The sequence below is a fragment of the Lissotriton helveticus genome, chromosome 12 (assembly GCF_964261635.1).
Source record: "Lissotriton helveticus chromosome 12, aLisHel1.1, whole genome shotgun sequence".
Classification (NCBI taxonomy): domain Eukaryota; kingdom Metazoa; phylum Chordata; class Amphibia; order Caudata; family Salamandridae; genus Lissotriton; species Lissotriton helveticus.
The window spans coordinates 675,894,664-675,914,522 of record NC_136073.1 but is presented as its reverse complement, the minus strand read 5'-3'; the positions used below and the strand labels follow the sequence as shown (position 1 = coordinate 675,914,522).

The 19,859-nt window shown below is 45.7% G+C and overlaps 1 protein-coding gene across 1 annotated transcript in view; it reads left to right on the top strand.

Moving 5' to 3' along the window:
- TSNAXIP1 (translin associated factor X interacting protein 1) overlaps positions 1 to 16,910 on the top strand; it is a 476,958-nt gene extending 460,048 nt beyond the window's left edge. The window contains exon 16 of the mRNA XM_078669989.1: positions 16,613 to 16,910. Coding sequence (XP_078526115.1) covers positions 16,613 to 16,844 — 232 coding nt within the window. The 3' untranslated portion in view covers positions 16,845 to 16,910. The remainder of the gene's footprint in view (positions 1 to 16,612) is intronic.
- Positions 16,911 to 19,859: the final 2,949 nt, after the last annotated feature.

Below are 19,859 nucleotides of genomic sequence, written 5' to 3'. Positions count from 1 at the left end.
GCAAGACCAAATTTATGGTGCTAACGAAAAATAGGCCGTTGGCGGGCCACGTTAGCATGAATGGCACTGGGTTAGAGCAGGTGGAAGTGATGACCTACCTAGGGGTGGTTTTAGAAAATAGGCTTAGATGGAAACCGCAGATTGATGTACTCTCCTTGAAATGCGCCCATCGGCTGGGTGTCTTATCAAGGAACAAAGAACCTCATTAATAAAAATGATTGGTCCATCACTTAAAATATATAATGCTAAAATGAGTTCTGCAATTTTGTATGGTGCGGACCTTTGGGGTTTTTCGGATTTGTCACCGCTGGTCAGAGTACAAAACAAATTTCTTCGCAATCTTGTTGGTTTGCCCCAATCTACCCCTATGAAACCTTTGCTACTCGACTTGGGTTGTCAATCCATTGAAGAAGCTGCTCGGTTTAAAACTGTTGCTTTGTGGAGGAGGATTTGGTCAACTCCGGCACTTGCACCCTTTGCACGGTAAATTCAAGATCTTAATCAATAGTGGGTTCTGGTAATCTCCCCTGGTTTAAGAATGTAAAATCCATATTGGAGAACATGGGCCTTAGCCAGCTATGGCTGGCCCCTGGAAAAAATGTATTTCCTCCAAAAAGGGTATTTAAGGAACTGTACTGGCGGCCCAAAGAAATCAGCTCATCGTCCAGTCTGACTCTGCCTCTCTGTCTGGTAGGTTTCTGGTTCACAAGCTCGACCCATCGCTAGAAGATTATTGGGATGTTATCACCAAGAGTAGTGATAGGAAGCTCTACCACCAGTTCAGAGTTGGGTTGTTACCACTGCGATCCTTGACTAATAAATGGCGGGCCAGTCTAAGGACACTTGTCCTTGTTGTAGAGACCAGAAAGAGTCACTTGGCCATGTATTCTTTATCTGCCCAGCCTACCAAGCTCCCCGGAGAAAATGGTTAAAACCAATTTGCATTAACCTAAGAACACGGGTGGGACAGGAGGCCCTATGGCTGCTGATGACGAATACATCTGCCCCTGTTGCCATAGCTGTAGCAAAATTTCTGGGTTGGACATGGATCATTAGAGCAAGGCACCCGTCTGATACATGTTAGTTGATTAACTGATTGTTTTCATCTTAATGTATTTTTGGTACGTCTTTAAATAAAATTTAATCATGTTTTAACTATTTTACCAAGTACTCTGGATGTTTGGTTTAATTTATTATTTGGTATGAAATGTGTTCTGAAATTAATGGCTAACAAAGTTTTAATGTGTTTTTACTAAATAGGGCTTTTTTATTGTAATTAGTTAGAACACAGTGTTTTACGATGTCTTTTATGATGAAATATATGGAAATAAAGACGTTGAACTGAACTGATTCCTTAGCTTAGAATTACCCTCAGGCGTCAGACTGGATCCGCAGAACCTTCCTCTTAGTAGTACCCCTGTATGTCGGTAGGTGGCGTAGGTCGACTTCGCATCCGTCACTGCTGTCGTGGTCGCAGGGTAGACATTGCGGTGCCTACTTAGATGCCGCCCCTGCGCGCTGACATCAGTTCTGACACAACTTTCCACACTAGAAGCACAGACCCTTGACAGACACTGACCACTGGTGCGCCACACTAGGGCCCTGCAAGGGAGTCCCTTCTCTAGAAGTCCGTTCACAGAGCGGGGAGGATGGGTGGGGCGGTAAGGAATCTATAACTAATATACGTCTCTTTCAGATATATAGTTTCCGAAGCTAAGTAACATGTTTATCTGAAAGAGACAATTAGTTATAGATTTCTTACCTTAGAATAGATACCTCAGCAGTACCATCCCCGGAGGAGGGACTGCAAAGGAAGTTCAAACCAAAAAGATCTGGAGGACAGAACGAGCAAAGCAGCTGTCCCTCTTGACTTGACTATCTAGGAAGTAGTGTCTGGTGAACGTGTGCATAGAAGCCCAAGTGGCCTCCTGGCAGATGTCAATGATTGGGACTCCACAAGACAAAGCAGTGGTTGCTGCCGTAGCTCTAGTGGAATGAGCTTGCAGACCCACTGGAGGTTCCTTTTTAGCTAAAGTGTAACAAATCTTGATATAAAGGACGCCGCACCAAGAGATGGCACACTTTTGCACAGCCCGATCTTTCTGGGCACCCACATACCCAATGAAAAATTGATCGTCCACCCGATAATCTTTTGTGAGATCTAGGTAAAAAGACAACTTATGTTTCGGGTCCAGATGGTGGAGTCTCTCCTCCTCCTCCTTGGAAGGGTGCATAGGCGGGAAAAAGGTGGGCAGAGTAATAGTCTGTCCAAAGTGAAAAGGAGTGACAACTTTAGGTAGGAACGAGGGCCTAGTTCGAAGCACCACTTTGTCCGGAAGGACCGAGAAGAAAGGGGGCTTAGAAGAAGGAGCCTGAAGCTTACTCACTCTGCGAGCAGAGATGATGGCGACAAGAAAGGCAATCTTCAGGGTGAGAAGCCTAAGAAGATGCTCAAAGGGAGCACACATAAGGTAAGTCAAGACAAGGTTCAAGTTCCACTGATGAATTATGAAACAAGATGGAGAAAAGAGATTAATAATGCCTTTAAAGAACCTACTTACAATAGGGGACTTGAACAAAGAGGGCTGATCTGGGAGCCTAAGAAAAGCAGAAATGGCTTCCAGGTAGCCCTTAAGAGTGCCAAGAGTGGAGCTCTGCTGGGCCAAAGAGAAAAGAAACAAAATAACCTCAGAAAGAGCGGCAGAAATGGGATCCACAGCCTTTGCTGTGCACCATGCCACAAACTTTTTCTATCTACAGGCGTATACCGTCTTAGTGGAGGGAAGCCTGGCTGTCAAGAGGACATACAGATTTCGGAGGAAGGTCAAAAGCGGTCAACTGTCACTGCTCAATCTCCACGCAAGGAGGTGGAGGCTGGATAGGTTCGGGTGGAGGACCGTCTCCTGCTACTCCAACAGAAGATCCTCCCGAAGGGGCAGTCTGATCGGAGGATCTCTAGCCATGCGCGGGGACCAGACTCTTCATGCCCAGTCATGTGCCACAAGAATGACTTGGGCCCAGTTGCGCTTGATCTTCTTCAGCACTCGGGCAGAAGTGGTACAGGCGGAAAGGCGTACAGGAGGCCGCAACTCCACTCGTGACGAAAAGTGTCGCTGAGCGAGTGCCGCCTTTGAAACCCTTTTGAAAAACAACAGTGGTCCCAAACAAAAGTAATAATGAAAGAATAGAATATAGACAGAGTCAATCTATATTTACAGGACAGACATGTCCAGCCGGACAGGGGTCTTCCAGAGATTTTACTCAGTATTTATGTATTGAAGTCACATAGAGAATACCTTCCAACAATCAACCAAAGTGGACAGCAAGCCTGTGTCCAGTACTAACAGAGCGAGTACAAGTGGTGATGTAGACAGCAGAGAAGGGCTTTGTAAGGCAAACCAACGTTACTCTATAAACAGTACAATTGTACAGAGTATAACATAAATGCACTAGACATTTCAGTAGTAATCACATTTCAGTTCAAGTGCATAAAAGGTCGACGGCGTTTCGGACCCCTATAAAATATCAGGGACCATCATCAGGACAATTACAATGAAAAGCCTTAAATTAATTAAGCCTCTAAATGCCGGGTCGCCTCATGAAGGAGAGGCTGGCTCCTCAGGCAAACGATACAGCCGCGAGCCCAGAGTCGGGTTGCGGGAGCCGCGGACAAGGTATTTTCCGTCGGCTGGCCAGGATACCGGATTAGTCGGCTTGAGTGATTTCCTGGCCTTTGAAACCCTAACGCGCAAAACTGCTGACATTTCGCGTTCTCTCCGGTGGTGAACAGGTCTAACCATGGCTCTCCCCACTGCTGAAAGAGACCTTGCACCACCTCTGAGTGAAGACGCCATTTGTGATCCACCAGGCACTGACGGCTGAGTTGGTCTTTGCCCTGGTTTTCAGAGAACCTGACAGGTGTAGAACCATCAGGGTCATGTCTAAAGGTGAGGAGGGTCATGTCTAAAGGTGAGGAGCCTCCTGACAAAGGGTCCACAACCCACCCCACCCTGTTTGTTGCAGTACCACATGGTGTCTGTGAACACCTGCACTGCCTTCTTCTTTCGGGAAGGAAGGAATGCCTTCAGTGCCAAGCAAATCGCCCAGAGCTCGAACAGGTTAATATGAAGCCCAGACTCTGCTGGAGACCAGACTCCTCTGATCTCCATCCCTGCCAAGTGGCCGCCCCATTCCAGGAGTGATGCATTGGTCACTACCGTAAGTTCTGGTTGGGGAAGGGAGAGGGATCTTCTTCTGACTGAGATCTGGACGTAGTCTGAAAGATTTCCCTGATGCTGCACGCACTGGAACTTCAGTTCCCAATGCATAGCCTGCATATGCCATCTGGCATGATCCATCAGCAGGAGGCTATGAGGCCCAGCAGCCTCAGGGTCATTGTCACCAAAATCCGGGACAAAGGCTGAAACTTCGGTATCATTGCCCGAATATCCCAGACTCGCTGTTTGGTTTGATAGGCCCGAACTGCATTGTGTCCAGAACAGCTCCAATGAAAGGGAGCGACTGAGAGGGTGTCAGGTGTGACTTCCGTATGTTGATAGTGAACCCCAGCAAATGCAGGAGGTCTGTCATAGTCTGGAGGTGGGAGACAACAGTCTGGGCGAACCCGCCTTCAACAGCCAGTTGTCAAGATAGGGGTAAACTGGGACCCCTGATCTGCGCAGATGAGCTGAGATTAATGCTTGGCAGCACCAAGTTTGGTTTAATGGCGCCCTACCCCACTCTTTGTTAGTCTCAAGGTTAGGTCCTTTGTCCATTTCAGGCGCTACCTGGCCTGTTTTGGCTGGATTTACACCGCATCCTCGACATGGAGCGGTTCCCGTTGCAGATTTACGGCTGCTACATACAGTCGCAATTAGTGTAATTAGGCCGTTAGTGCAATACATTACCCGCAATCTCCCGGGCGGGGCCCCAGGTGTTGCGGCGCTTCCAGCCGGACCAAGCTGTATGAAGCTTAGTCCTGTTATGGTTAATGCAGTGATGGGCAAGCGTCCACAGGATAAGGATGATATGCCTTTCTGGCTTGCCGAGAAATGTGACCAGCTGGAAGCAGTATTTCGTAACATGACTCCTGTTGAAAAACACAGGATTCTGACAATTAGTTTGCCTAAAGACTTGATACCAGAGGCTGGTGACTGTGAGGCTTGGGGAAGGATTTTTGCGGCGGTGTATACGAGGTGCTTTGGCACTCCGTCAATGACCGTCCTACCCTCGGTCATTAAACGTGTCCAAGATGAGCACGGACCTGAGGCAGCGGTTGAATTGGTTATGCGGCTAAGCGGCAGTTTTGACGTAGTTTCCTTTCTCGTACTTGCGAATGTCAAGGGAGATGCAGTAAGCTTTCAGGTGTCTAATGCTTTGCAGGCTGTTCCCGATGCCGATAAACCCCGCCAGTTACCGAGAATTATTACGGTGGCTTATAAGACCGTGGCCCATAATAGTTTAAGTGTCAAGCCCTTCTCTACGAAAGAGAAAAAACAACCCCAAGGGCAGAAGTCGAAGCAGACGACCAGCCCAAGGCTAAGAAGCAAAATTGTCCGAAAAAACAAAAACAGGGTAAACAACAGCAATAGAAACAGGGGTCACGTTCTGCATCACCAGTGCCTGCACCTATAGAACGTGTTTATGACTTGCGCGATCTCGCGACGATAAAATCTCCTGATCGTTTTCAGGTTTCTGAACAACGCTCTCCCCGTTCTTTTCAGGACACATCGGCCTCATCGACCGTTAATGGAGGAGGCGGCAGAGGTCGGGATGGCCAGCAGGGACACGGCCAGCCCTGCCCGAAAGACAGTAAAGGCAAGCAGGGCGTTTCGACACCAAAAAGACCCCAGTTTCAGAAGAAAAAGGTTGCCGCTTTAACAGCGAGTTATGCCACAGATAGTGAGAACACAGCTTCGTAATCTGACATGGGCGCTGACATTATTGGACAGTGCGGCAGAGATTACCATAGTGCGGGAGGCCCTGCGTCCACTACTGAAGGTGACAGCGACTGACCAGTATGTTGTTGTGGAAACAGCTGATACCTGAGTAGCTCCCCCTGATGGACTTTATAACATTGTCCTTTTAATTGAAGGTGACATACAACGTATACCTTAAAAGGGGTATTTTGGGAAAATCTTAGGACTACCTATGACATTTTGTTAGCGGAGGCTGACTGGCCCCCACCTTTTGTTCTCGCAGCTCCGAGAGGGGAGGAGGTGATCCTCACTAGTTTCGCACACTGTCTCAAAGGAGCATGCGCTGAATTTTGCAGAAGAGTGGGCTAAAGCTCTTGCGCCGGCTCTGTACCGTACACACTGTGGTGGCAATACATTTTCTCCACACCACGAGATTCCCTTACGGTCTATGCCACAGCCTCAGCCTCAATATCCCATCCGACGCGAAGCTAAGGCTTCTGTTGCGGAAATCCTTGAACAATTGGAATCAAAGTGTAATTGAAACTTGTGTGTCACCGATGAATAACCCTCTTTTTACTGTGACCAAGCCTGACGGATTGTACAGTTTGGTATTGGATTACCGGCATTTGTACTCGCATTGCCGTACCTGTGCAGTACAGAATACCCACGGCTCTGCCTTAGTGGATAGTCTTGAGCGTAAACGGTTTAAAACCACGCTGGACATATCCAACGTTTTTTTTGCCCTCCATTTGGATGGTCTGAGCTCCAAATGGAGCAGTTTTACATGTGGCGGTATACAACGCCACTTTAAACGTTTACCCATGGGTATAAGCATAGTCCTTGTGTGTTTGCCGCCCGCATTGTCTCTCTCTTGGCCAGAGGTGACCCAGATGCGTGTTCGTATGTGGATGACATTTATCTCACAGACGACGAAATTTGGGCGCATCTGTGTCATGTTGACCGCATAATTTGTAGCTTTGCGTACTTCGGTTACAAATGTAACTTTGCAAAGTCTCACATTGCAGAGTACACAGTGTTGTTCCTGGGCTACGAGCTCAACCATGAAGGTTGAGGATTGGCTCCTCACTTCTTGGAGAAATGCGCACAACTGCGCGCTCCTACAACTCTGAAAAAGTTATAGTCCTTGCTGGAATTTTTGAATTTCGGGCGTACATACATTCCTAAATATACCCAGCGTATCTAGCCTTTGATACAACCTACTTTTACCAAATCTTGCTGGCTGCCAGAACATACAGCTATTTTGCAATCTTTGCAGGCTGATCTACTAGAATCTAAATTCTTACTGACACGTGATAACCACACCAACCTGGTGATAAGAATCCTCCCTGGGGTGGTGGGTTTCACTTACCTTACTTTTAACGAAGGTGACACGGTACCTATTGCTTACAAGTCACACTTGTACACTTCGGCTGAAATGCGGTTTTCCTCTGTGGAAAAAGTTTTGACAGCAGTGCAAATGGCGATTCTCAAGGAACGTGCACTGTTGCAGGGAAAACGCATGTTGGTTGTTACCCCGTATCCTGTATTGGAAGCAGTGACAAAAGCCAGTGTATCAAATTCTAAAGCTTTGCACCCACGGTGGATACAATGGGCTGCGTCCCTGACGTCTCCGGATGTCACGTTTGTTTTTGATGCCTCCTTACAGTCACAAGAGTTTTTGCAGTATGAGTTTGTTCATCCTGTGCCATTGACTATGCAGCCTTTGGAGGATTTCCATTGTATCATTTACACTGATGTTCAGCGCAGGTTGCGCATGGGTCTAAGCACGCATACGTTTCAGCTTGCGCCATTGAGGTAGGTGCCATGGTGAATAATGAATTCAAGTCCAGGGTCGTGCACACGCAGACTTTAGGGGACTGCACCGCACAATTGGCAGAGCTTCGTGCTCTGATGCTTGCATTGGAGTACGCTGATCCTAGTGGATTGACTCTTATTGTGAGGGATTCTTACTACTGTGTCCAGTCTCACAACGAAAACCTGTTCTTTTGGATTCAGAATGATTTTCGTAATTCCAAGAGTAGCACAATAAAACATAAAATGATCTGGGTCCGAGTGGCTGAGCTTAAAGAGCAGTTGCCACTCGTGTATATAATTCATACTCTCTGTCATCAGCGCGTGGGAGTTAACGCTGTTGGCAATTCTTTGGCCGATGCGGCCGCAAAATCAGCAGTATCGACATATTTGGTTGCGGCAGTTACACGTTCCAAAAGTAAGATTGATGATGAAATCTTGGCAGCCGTTGCTGCGACTGAGAAGGGAAGTAAATATCCTAAGGGGTTCCCTTCAAAGTATTCATACCACTTAAGTCCTGATAAAGTTCCTTAGGTGAAAATACCTGTCGTTGGTGAAAGGTTAATTCCCAACGCGGACCGCAGGTCCTCATTGATTACAGCTGCCCATGAAGGTGTTGCGTCTGCGCATGCGGGTGTTTCGGCTACTGTATCTCCGCTACAAAAACGTTTCTGGTGGCGGGGACTGTACAAACAGATGCGTGATTATGTCCTTCAATGTGACATTTGCCAGCAGATTAAACCTTCAACTGCTGCGCGTCCGCCCCAGACACAGTTGTACATTTCTAATAAACCACTTGGTTGTGTTTACTTAGATCACTGCGGTCCTTTTACTTCTGATACTGCGTATAAGTACATATTAGTAGCAGTTGATTCATGCACACGCTTTGTGTGGTTGTGGCCACACTGCAGCGCTGATTCGCGAACTGTCATAAGAGACTTGCGTGTCTTTGTAGGGATTTTTGCCTGTGGTACCTTCCATTCGGATCAGGGTCCTGCTTTCGCCTCTAAGGCGTATAAGGATGCCATGGCTTCGTTGGGGGTCCAAGTCAAGTTTTCGTCTCCATACAAACCTGTGGGTAATAGTGTTGTGGAACGAATGAACCGTGATTTAAAGCAGTCTTTGACAGCTAGGGTTATAGGCACTGGCAGGAACTGGCTGGCCCACCTCAGTAGCGTGCAGCGTGCCCTAATTAATCTCCCTAGAAGGTCTCTGGGTGGGCGGACCCCATACGAAATGCTCTTTGGTATCAAGATGTTCGTACCGGACCTTGGCGGTCTAGACCAAGCGGCTGTTGCTGCCTCCTTTGACGTAGATGAACATTGCAATGTTTTACAGGATCTACAAAAGACGAGAGACAGTCTTGCAAAGGAACATTTGCCCTGCACAACTGAAGCTGCGTTGCAGATTCCAGTAGTTGGCTGGCTACCCCAAGTTGGAGAATTGGTTCGAGAGAAGATCGAAAACAAGAAATAATTTGGTCCCTCTAATATCGCTCTGGTTCCAGTGCTTGGAGTGAAGGGCACAAGTTCAGTCATTTTACCACCACTTCCAGGTCGTAAAGAAAACAGGTATATCTCCATTGACTATGTCAAGATACACAGAGTGGCCGATTCATCTTAGTATGACACCGGCAGTCTCATGTCCTTCGATTTTGAGAAATTCTGTTTTGGCCCCGGCTTCCGATCCAGTGCCTGACGTTGCCCTCGAGATGCCTGCAATTTCTAGTCCTTTATTAAGTACACTGCCTGGTACTCAACTTGATGAAACTGGCTACACTTACCCAACTGACTTATCGATGCCTGATTTGCAAACTCGCTTGGCTACAGAATCCAGATTTTCATTTGACACTGATTCACAAACATCGGGGAAACCTTCAAAGGTCTCTGTTTTGGCTAAATTGTTTTTAAAAAAATGTTTGATTCCCCCTTGGACCTACATTTGGTTGGTGCTTTTTTCAGTTTGTGGTGTATTTTTTTCGGCTTGTCAATGGTCACTATGTCGAAGAGAGAACATGCATTCGACATATCAATGGAACATTGGCTCCCCATTCTTCATCACACAGATTGAAGAGGGACCTGGCTTTTGTTAACATCAGTGCTTGGCCTGTCTTAGACGGGATTGTATGGGATGCTGTTCGATTTCAAATTCATGGGCCCACTGAGGTTATAAATGTCCCTAATGTTCTTAGAGTTTCTATGGGGATGTAATTAAACAAAATATACGTTCTGATGATTGGGATGTTCAGGCCGTAGAAGCCTTGTTTTCTGATTTGAAGTATTATGCTGCCTTTGATGCTGAAGATTTGTATTTAGAATCTGCTAATCACGGTGATTTGTATTGTTACCAACATTTTGGCACTCACTACCTGCATAAAGCTAATACCAGGAGAAACACTGTGAATTATACACAATGGGAACATTGTCCAGCGCCTATACAAGGCAGTTCAGCTACCTTTTTGAAAAGGTTCACTTATTTTACCGATTTTAATCAGTCAAATCCCAATGCATTTTATTTTAAGATGACTGAAAAGTCCACATCCAAGGTTAGACTTTCCGATACTAAATTATTGAATTCTAAGTCCTTTCTAGACCAGTTAGCTATTGGGGGCTACGAGTTGTGGAAGGATACCACTTGACCTTAAATTTGTTTGGGGTTCTAAAACCTGGCAAGTGCAAGGCACTGAGGCTTTTCACCGTGCATACCTCATCCCGAACCATATGTTGTTCTTGAATTCTACAATTTCACAGACAACATGCTGTGGATTGGCTACTACTAAAAAACGTAATGCTCCTTCTTTTCCTGACTTAGAGCAATATTCCGGTTGAAACAATGCCACTAAATTTTCGATCAGAGAGTTACAAACTCTGTTTCTAAATTCTTCCTTTAACATATCCAGTTTGGATCCCAAGGGTTGGTTGCTCTGGCACAGAAGTGCTGATTCTTGCCAGCATCGTTTTCTGGGTTTGGCTCAAGGCTTTACACAGGTCAGGGTGGATCCCCGTTTTGGAAATGGCCATTCTGTTACTACGTATTCTGTAGGCAAATTATGTCAGAATTGGCTCAAACATTCCACTTTGATGTCAGTTAAGCTACATTTATCTAAACTGACTGACGATGTTGATCTGAATGATTTTATAAAGGGCCCGGCTAACGGCAGAACTAAAAGATGGATATATGCTATTTACAACGAAGTCTGGAAAACGTCCCAGATTGAGGCGGCTACCCGCATTAGAGCTATTGATCAGGCTAATTTAGAAAAAGTGCTAACAGTTGTAGATAACAGCATTAATATGCTTTCTTCCCGCATTTACACATTAGACAATATTGTATCATCTGTTGTTGATATTGTGCAGGATGAAGTGTCTGTTTTGTACCATGGTCAAAATCAATTGCGTTCCATCATGCAGTTTGCATGGACTTTGCAAACCTTAAAAGCTGGCAAAGTGCCATGGCATTGCATGAACACATCATCATTGTTTGCCCCATTTAATTTGACTGATAAGCAGTGCTTGCTGTCAATGAAAGATGCTTCCTTTTCTATGTTACACATTGAGAGGTTGGAACCATTACCGTTTTCTGTGGCAGAGGCCAATTCAGCAACGTGGCTTATCCACGGGTTAATAACTCTCCCGTTCCCTCTATTTAAGTTCGAGGGGTGTATAAGGTACTTCGCAATTGGTAGATAGGAACCTCTTGGAAGTGGATATCTCCATGAAGCTTGGTCGCTTCCATTTACCTATAGATGCCTTAGGGAGGGTAAGGAAGTTTATTTGAATGGTGAAGATTGCACTGAAACACCAGATCACTCATTGATGTGTAGACATATCCAATGACATGGCTCTTGTAACCAGAATGAGCCAAATTTAGCCTGTATTTTGAAAGGTACACTTGTGCCTGCTATCGCACCCACATTCACATTACTGGCAAACGGGAGTTATTTACTTTTAAATAATGAAGATTGTTGTGGGTTAGTAGCAGGAATTGCTTATGTGGTTACCGTCAGTGAACGTGTAGTTTGCTGTAAGAATGTAATGTATCCTCCCCCGCATGGGAAGCTTGATGTTTCCATCTGGCCCACGATTCTGACCTTGAAAGCAGAGTTCAACAAGATGAGTCGCATAAGAGCTCTATTGTCCCAGAAAGAAGTTGCCCTCACATCTGCTCGTTAGACATTCGTCCTTCACGTGGCAAACACCCGCACAGAGGTGCATGCTTTATTAAATACTGATTTGCTCTTGCATTTCGGTGAGTTAATTCACACTATCTTTAATGCATCCTCCACCACGGGGTTGGCCCACTTTTTTTTAAGTTGTAAGCAGTGGCCTTGTAACTTCTTTTCAAACTATATTCGGTGTCTTCTCAGCCTATTTGGTGGATTTCCCTTGCTGCTGGCTCTAGCTGCAGGCGTTCTTTTACTGTTTTGTTTAATTCAAAATGGATGCACGTCCTGTGTTTCAAGAAGAGCTGTCACGACTGGTGCTGTTTCGCAACAGAATGCTTGAGTACTATGGAGCGCTGCCTCTTGCTACTTTGAATGCGGCTTATGGATTATCGTTTCGATTTTCCTACTTTACATGTGTCCAGCCTGTCTTTCATTGCCTGAGTTGCGATTTCGACTGGGCCCTGGATTTGTGTCTCTGCAATACGCTGTCTCCCGATGTGGATCATAAACAGCTTATGAGCCCCTTAGTTGCTCATGACTTGCTTTGTTCTGACGGAGGGATTATGGCCTTTGCAGCGATGCATGGAGTTCTGGGTTGTTGGAATGTGTTCGCAGCGGCGCAAGATTTCTTGGCACATAGCTTCATTGACAACCCACCGAGTTGTCCTCTGATGGTGCTAAAGGCTCCGGTAATTGAAGAACATGTATGTTCTTTCCCATTGTTAAATTGGATGGCTGCACTATTTTCGGATGGGAACAGTGACTTCCTGTTGGAGGCTGTTGCTGCATATTTTGCATATTCATTGTTAGGATGAGATATGTCATTGCTTCTCTCTCCCATAACCGAGGTCATTTATTGGACATCGAATATTTTTTATTTTTTCCAGCCTCTACAAAATGTTTCTTTGCCCCAGACCTATTGACTTTGCTAAGGCCAATGCTTTCTTCTATTGGGTTTGAATTGTTATCTGACCATGAGGTTTTTGGAATGATTTTTTTCTTTTTCCCTTGTGCAAATTCGAGACTGTTTTTGACTGTCGTTCTTGAACTCTGCATTCCAAAATTTGCCCCGTATATTATCTTATCTTATCCGTGCTCGGATCAAGGGAGGGTGTCATGGAGATAGGCTTTGCCTTCACTCTGTGTTAAGTTAGCATGAGCTTATAAGACGTTTTAAATGCCATTTTTCCTTTTAGCTGCTTCTGCACACAGCACATATTGTTATTAATGCTTTGAGCCTAGTAGAATATTTTGCTTCACACGAGAATAATATGTTTTCCTATTGTATCAGCTTTGCTTGGTAAGCTATGTCTGAACAGTGAGTGCCGAGGCCTTCAAGGTTATTTCAACACAGTGGTTGTCGTTCGGTCTGATCAGCGCACGTCCTAGACATAACATATGTGCAGCTGTGGCCAACTCTGGTTTTGGCGCGTTTAATAATGCACTGCGCAGAGCATGCATACACACTTGATGAATATTCGCATGCAGAGAGCTGGTGTAGAAGATGATGTGATCCCTTTCTACTAAGACCAGAGGGCCGCCCTTCTAAAACCCAAAGAGGCCTTCTGTAGATATAATATAATATACTAGCAAGGGAGGGTAAGACTGAGGTGCCATTTAGCCTTCTTCCCTTTAGCATTTTAACATGCTTTCTCCCTTTGTATTTTATGGACTAGTAACTATGCTGATAACCTTGTTGCTTATAATATGTTTGCTTGTATTAGCTAAGATACTGCGCTTGAGAACACTGCATTAGAAATAAATATTTCAAACTTGCACGTGTCTTCATTTACTCCTCGTTTTGGACTGGTATGATAGTATAATGAAAGAGTGTTCATGTGTTCTACGTTACCTGAGGTGTTCTAAGTCCATGTTCTCGGTTGTCTAATCATTGGGGTATGGAAGAACCAATGAGACACTGATTGCTAGTCTGGTAGGGGATTTTGGGTACTAAGGTGAGTTTTGGTACACCCTAATTCACTGAGGTTCCAAGTCTCTATGCACAGTTCTGTGTAGGAGCAGAATCCCTGAGACACCACTGACGGGCCTGAAAGTTCAGACTAGGAGGGTTTGGGGGCTGATACAGGGGAGTAAGGGTGGACTGGCCCGCCCGATGGATCCCTGGCCCTCGTTGCTGGGTCCCATGTCTGCGTCCACACAGAAGCTGGGCAGCTTGCCTGGCCCGGTGGCTGGACTAGGCCGAATGTGGTGGGTGGCCCCTTCCGTACCCACAAAAGGGGTGAAATACAGACTGTGGTGGATGGGAGGATGCAGCAAGGCCCAAGGATCTGGCCATAGCTCGAGAATCCTTAAAGCGCTCCAGCGCTGAGTCTGCCTTGTCACCAATAAGGCGATGACCTTCAAAGGGCCTGTCCAGCAGAGTTGACTGAACATCCCCAGAAGACCCTGACGTTCTCAACCAGGCATAACGTCGAAGGGCTACCGACGTGGCAATCGTTCTGCCCAGTGAATCGGTGGTGACCAGTCCACATCAGACTGTGAATTTTGCTGCGTTACTCCCGTCTACCAGGGCTTGGGGGAGAGCGGCCCGGGCCTCCTGCGGGCACTGAGGCAGCACCTGCGCAACCATATCGGTATTGGCCCAAGAAGCAGACAGTATTCATGGACCACAGTGCCAAGCTGGTGGAAGAGAACATGCACTTCCCAAAATGATCCAGCTTCTTGGATTCCCTGTCCGGAGGTTCAGAAGGGAATGCACCCTTGGAAGAAGAAGCTTGGACCACCAAGCTCTCGGGGAAAAGGTGTTGGGTGGGGAAAATGGGATCGCCCAGAGCCGGGCGGCGGGCAGTCATCCGTTCCACAGGAGCCCCTGTGCTGGCCTTGGACCAATTGCCCAGAAGGACATCTGTGAGGGCTTCATTGAAGGGCAAGAGGGGTTCAGAGGAAGTTGCTGCTGGTTGAAGCACCTCTGTCAGAAGGTTAGTCCTGACTGCCACTGTAGGAACTTCAGGCCCAACGCCTCGGCTGCCCTACGCACCACCACTGCATAGGACACTCCCTCCTCCGTGGCCACGGTAGGGGGAGAAAGCATGCCAAAGTCTGGTGAGATATCCAGACCACTGGCGTCACCCAATTCCTCTCTCCATACCGGTTCATCTAGCTGGTCTGTCAAAGGGTCCAGCGACCCCTCCCAGTCCTTACCACCACCCTCCGGGCTATAAAGAACACCTGGCATGAACAAGGGAACCAAAGCACCCGCCGGTGTCCGATTTGACATCGGCCAACGTTGGTCCGGCTCCGGGTCCATCTTGGGGAAGGTTGAGAAAGGTCGACCTGCGTCGATTCAGATCCAGGCTGGATCCCCAGGGGCCCTCCGGAGCCGCCGGCATCTAAGGGCCGGATCATACATGTTTCTGTTGATAGTAAGATGAAGCATAGCATTCATTCTGTGATCACACAGTTTCTGGTTGATAGTAACATGAAGTATAAAATTCATTCTGTGATCATGCATGTTTTCATGTTGATAGTAACAAGAAGCATAGCATTCATTCTATGATAATACATGTTTCTGTTGTTAGTAAGAGGAAGCATAGCATTCATTCTGTGATCATACGTGTTTCTGTTGCTAGTAAGAGGAAGCATAACATTCATTCTATGATACTGCATGTTTCTGTTGTTATTAAGAGGAAGCATAGCATTCATTCTTTGATCAATCAGTTTCTGGTTGATAGTAACATTAAGCATAACATTAATTCTGTGATCATTCAAGTTTTCTGTTGATGGTAACAGGAAGCATAACATTATTTCTGTGATTGTGCTTGTTTTCTGGCTGATAGTAACAGGAAGCATAACATTCATTCTATAATCATGCATGTTTCTATTGCTAGTAAGAGGAAGCATAACATTCATTCTATGATCATGCATGTTTCTGTAGCTAGTAAGAGGAAGCTTAACATTAATTCTGTGATCACAGTTTCTGGTTGATAGTAACATTAAGCATAACATTAATTCTGTGATCATTCATGTTTTCTGGTTGATAGTACCAAGAAGCATAACATTCAATCCATGATAATGCAGGTTTCTGTTAGTAGGAGGAAGCATAACATTCATTCTGTGATCATGTATGTATATTTTACCCATTCACGCATCACCTTCCTCTCTTCTCTCATTTTTTCTTTCCTTGTGTTCCCTTTCCTTTGTCTTTTCCTCTCTCCCTCAGTTGTCCCATATCCTTTCTCGTCTATTTATATCTTACTCTTGTCTCGCCAACCTCCTCTTCTTCTTCCTATTCTCTCTTTCCACACCGCCCTTTCTCTTACGTCTGTATCTTGGTTTGACTTCTGTATCTTCAGTCTCCTTCCTCTTTCCACAACATCCATTTTTTGGCCCTTCCTCTTCTTTCCTATTCTATTTGCTTGTCTTTATCTCCTCCTTTTCTTTAACCTTTTCCTCCCTTTTCCTTCTTTCCAGTTTGTTCATTCATTTCCTCTCTCTTCTCTCATTTCTCTTTTCTGTCCTTAGTAGTAACTACATCTTGCATGCCCCTACCCCAAGAGTAAACTGTGCCAGGGCCCAGGCTGGCTGTGTTTACAGGATGCAGAGCAGACGACTTGAGGTGGGCACCCAACACCTCCTCCCTGGGGCCTCTGTATCACTGGTAGCTGTGCCCCTCATCCAAGATGGACGCTGCAGTAGAAAGACTGGCCCGCACCACTGAATCCTGTTTTTAATCATATTTCCCAATTTTGTTTTACAGAGAGGTGCAAGTGGATGATCTCAGGACCGCCATCACAGCTGTGGATCACTATATAGACTTTCCGCTCATGGAGACCTACATTGCCAAAGCCTTCAAAGTGCCGGCGGAGCAATTGGATGTGGCTTTTCCCTTGCCACTGGAGAAGATCATGCAACACCTGGAGGCAGAAGACATCAGGAGGGCAGAGCCACCCAGAGCGCAATTGTCCGAATCCATGGCATCCATTTATTAGACCCGTGTATGCCTTACACAGATCTTGTAGCAGCTGACAGTGCATATATAAAACACAATAATTTGGGCTGTTTGTGGCTGGCAATTTCGATACAACAAATATTTCTCTCACTTGAAACGGTTCCACTCTATTTGAATTTTAGCTGCAATGATGGGTAGCTAATTTCTGTTTCAGACTTTTGGTTACCGCAGCAGGAGCTATAAATATGAGCCGTGAGAATTGTTCTTCTACAAGCATTCATCAATCCTAGGATTTAAAACAGATGCTCTTCTCCAAAGAGAGGCCAGTCCCGATTATGTACACACGTACTGGTGGCCTTGATGACTCAAGTTTAGGATGAGGTTGTCAAGTCTTTTTTCATAGTCCTGGGCCTGCACAACCTAGTAGATATGGGCAGTTCACCTTTGCTATCTAATTCTTTCTTTGGTGGTGTGTAAATTGAGTGGATGTTCCTGAAAGCAATCACTGGCGCCCTTAGAAAATGCCTTTGTAGGGGCACCAATGATCCAACGATAATGGACCCTTACTTCTTCTCCAAGATATGGTTGAGGTAGATTGGCAGCACGGGACAGGGAAACTTGCACTGCCAAAGATGTGTCACCAGTTCTCCAAACCCAATTAGGGTCTAAAAGCACATACATTATTTGAAATGAGACATCAGTTAGAAAAGTGACTTTAATCGGTCTCTGTAAAGGAAAGATGGACCAGTATCCCAAAAGGGACTATTTTAGAATCAGCTGTACTGGGATAAACATACAGTGTATGTATATCTCATTACAGATGGTGCTAAAATAGAGCCTTTTGGGATAGAGGTTGAAGAGCAGAGGGGCGTGGTATGAACCTCGTAGGATCTCATTATTCACGTGGTATTGCCTATGGATGCTTGAAGAGCACAGGAGCGAGAAGTGATCCTTGTGCTATTGCATTATTTAGGTAGTATCACCTATGAATGCTTGAAGAGCACAGGAGAGAGAAGTATCCTTGTGGTATCTCATCTGAATGCTTGAAAAGCACAGGAGCGAGGCGTGAACCTTGTGGTACGTTATTATTCCGGTAGTATCAGCAATGAATGGTTGAAGAGCACAGGAGCGAGGCGTGAACCTTGTGGTACGTTATTATTCCGGTAGTATCAGCAATGAATGGTTGAAGAGCACAGGAGCGAGGCGTGAACCTTGTGGTATCTCATTATTCACATACTATCACCTAAGAATGCTTGAAAAGCACAGGAGGGAGGCGTGAACCTCGTGGTATCTCATTAGTAATGTAGTTTCACCTATGGATGTTTAAATAGCACAGAAGTGAGAAGTAATCCTTGTGGTGCCTCATTATTCAGGTAGTATCACCCATGAATGCCTGAAGAGCACAGGAGAGAGAAGTGACCCTTGTGCTATCTCACTATTCAGTTAGTATCAGCATTGAATGCTTCAGAAGCACAGGAGCAAGGCGTGAAACTTGTAGTATCTCATTATTCATGTAATATCCCCTGTGAATGGTTGAAGAGCACAGAAGTGAGAAGTGATCCCTTCTGGTAACTCATTCATGTGCTATCATCTATGAATGTTTGAAGAGCACATGAGAGGTGTCAAACTCATGGTACCTCGTTATTCACGTAGTATCGCCTAAGAATGCTCGAAGAGCACAGCAGCGAGGCGTGAACCCCGTGGTGTCTCATTCACTTACTATCATCTATGAATGCTTGAAGAGCACAGGTGAGAGGTGTCAAACTAATGGTACCTCGTTATTCACGTGGTATCACCTAAGAACGCTTCAAGAGCACAGCAGCGAGGCGTGAACCATGTGGTACCTCATTATTCAGGTAGTATCACCTATGAATTCTAGAAGAGCACAGGAGTGAGGACTGATACTCGTGATATCTCGTTATTCATGTAATATCACCTATGAATGCCTAAAAAGCACGGGAGCGAGGTGTAAACCTTGTGGTATATAATTCAGGTAGAATCGCCCATGAATGCTTGAAGAGCACAGCGGTGAGAAGTAATCCTCCTGATATCTCATTATTCACGTAGTATCACCTGTGAAAGCTTAAAGAGCACAGGAGCAAGAAAACAACCTCTTACTATCTCATTCAGGTTGTATCTATGAATGTTGGAAGAGCACAGGAGAGCGGCGTGAACCTTGTGGTACATCATTATTCAGGTAGTCTCAACTATGAATGCTTCAAGAGCACAGGAGGGAGAAGTGATCCTCGTGGTACCTCACTATTCAGGTAGTCTCAGCTGTGAATGCTTCAAGAGTACAGGAGAGAGGCGTGAACCTTGTGGTACTTCACTATTCAGGTAGTATCAGCTGTGAATGTTTCAAGAGTACAGGAGAGAGGCGTGAACCTTGTGGTACCTCACTATTCAGGTAGTATCAGAGCACAGGAGAGAGGCGTGAACCTTGTGGTACTTCACTATTCAGGTAGTCTCAACTATGAATGCTTCAAGAGCACAGGAGGGAGAAGTGATCCTCGTGGTACCTCACTATTCAGGTAGTCTCAGCTGTGAATGCTTCAAGAGTACAGGAGAGAGGCGTGAACCTTGTGGTACTTCACTATTCAGGTAGTATCAGCTGTGAATGTTTCAAGAGTACAGGAGAGAGGCGTGAACCTTGTGGTACCTCACTATTCAGGTAGTATCAGAGCACAGGAGAGAGGCGTGAACCTTGTGGTACTTCACTATTCAGGTAGTATCAGCTGTGAATGCTTCAAGAGTACAGGAGAGAGGCGTGAACCTTGTGGTACTTCACTATTCAGGTAGTATCAGCTGTGAATGTTTGAAGAGCAGAGGAGTGAGAAGTGATCCTCGTGGTACCTCACTATTCAGGTATTCTCAGCTGTGAATGCTTCAAGAGTACAGGAGAGAGGCGTGAACCTTGTGGTACTTCACTATTCAGGTAGTATCAGCTGTGAATGTTTGAAGAGCAGAGGAGTGAGAAGTGATCCTCGTGGTACCTCACTATTCAGGTATTCTCAGCTGTGAATGCTTCAAGAGTACAGGAGAGAGGCGTGAACCT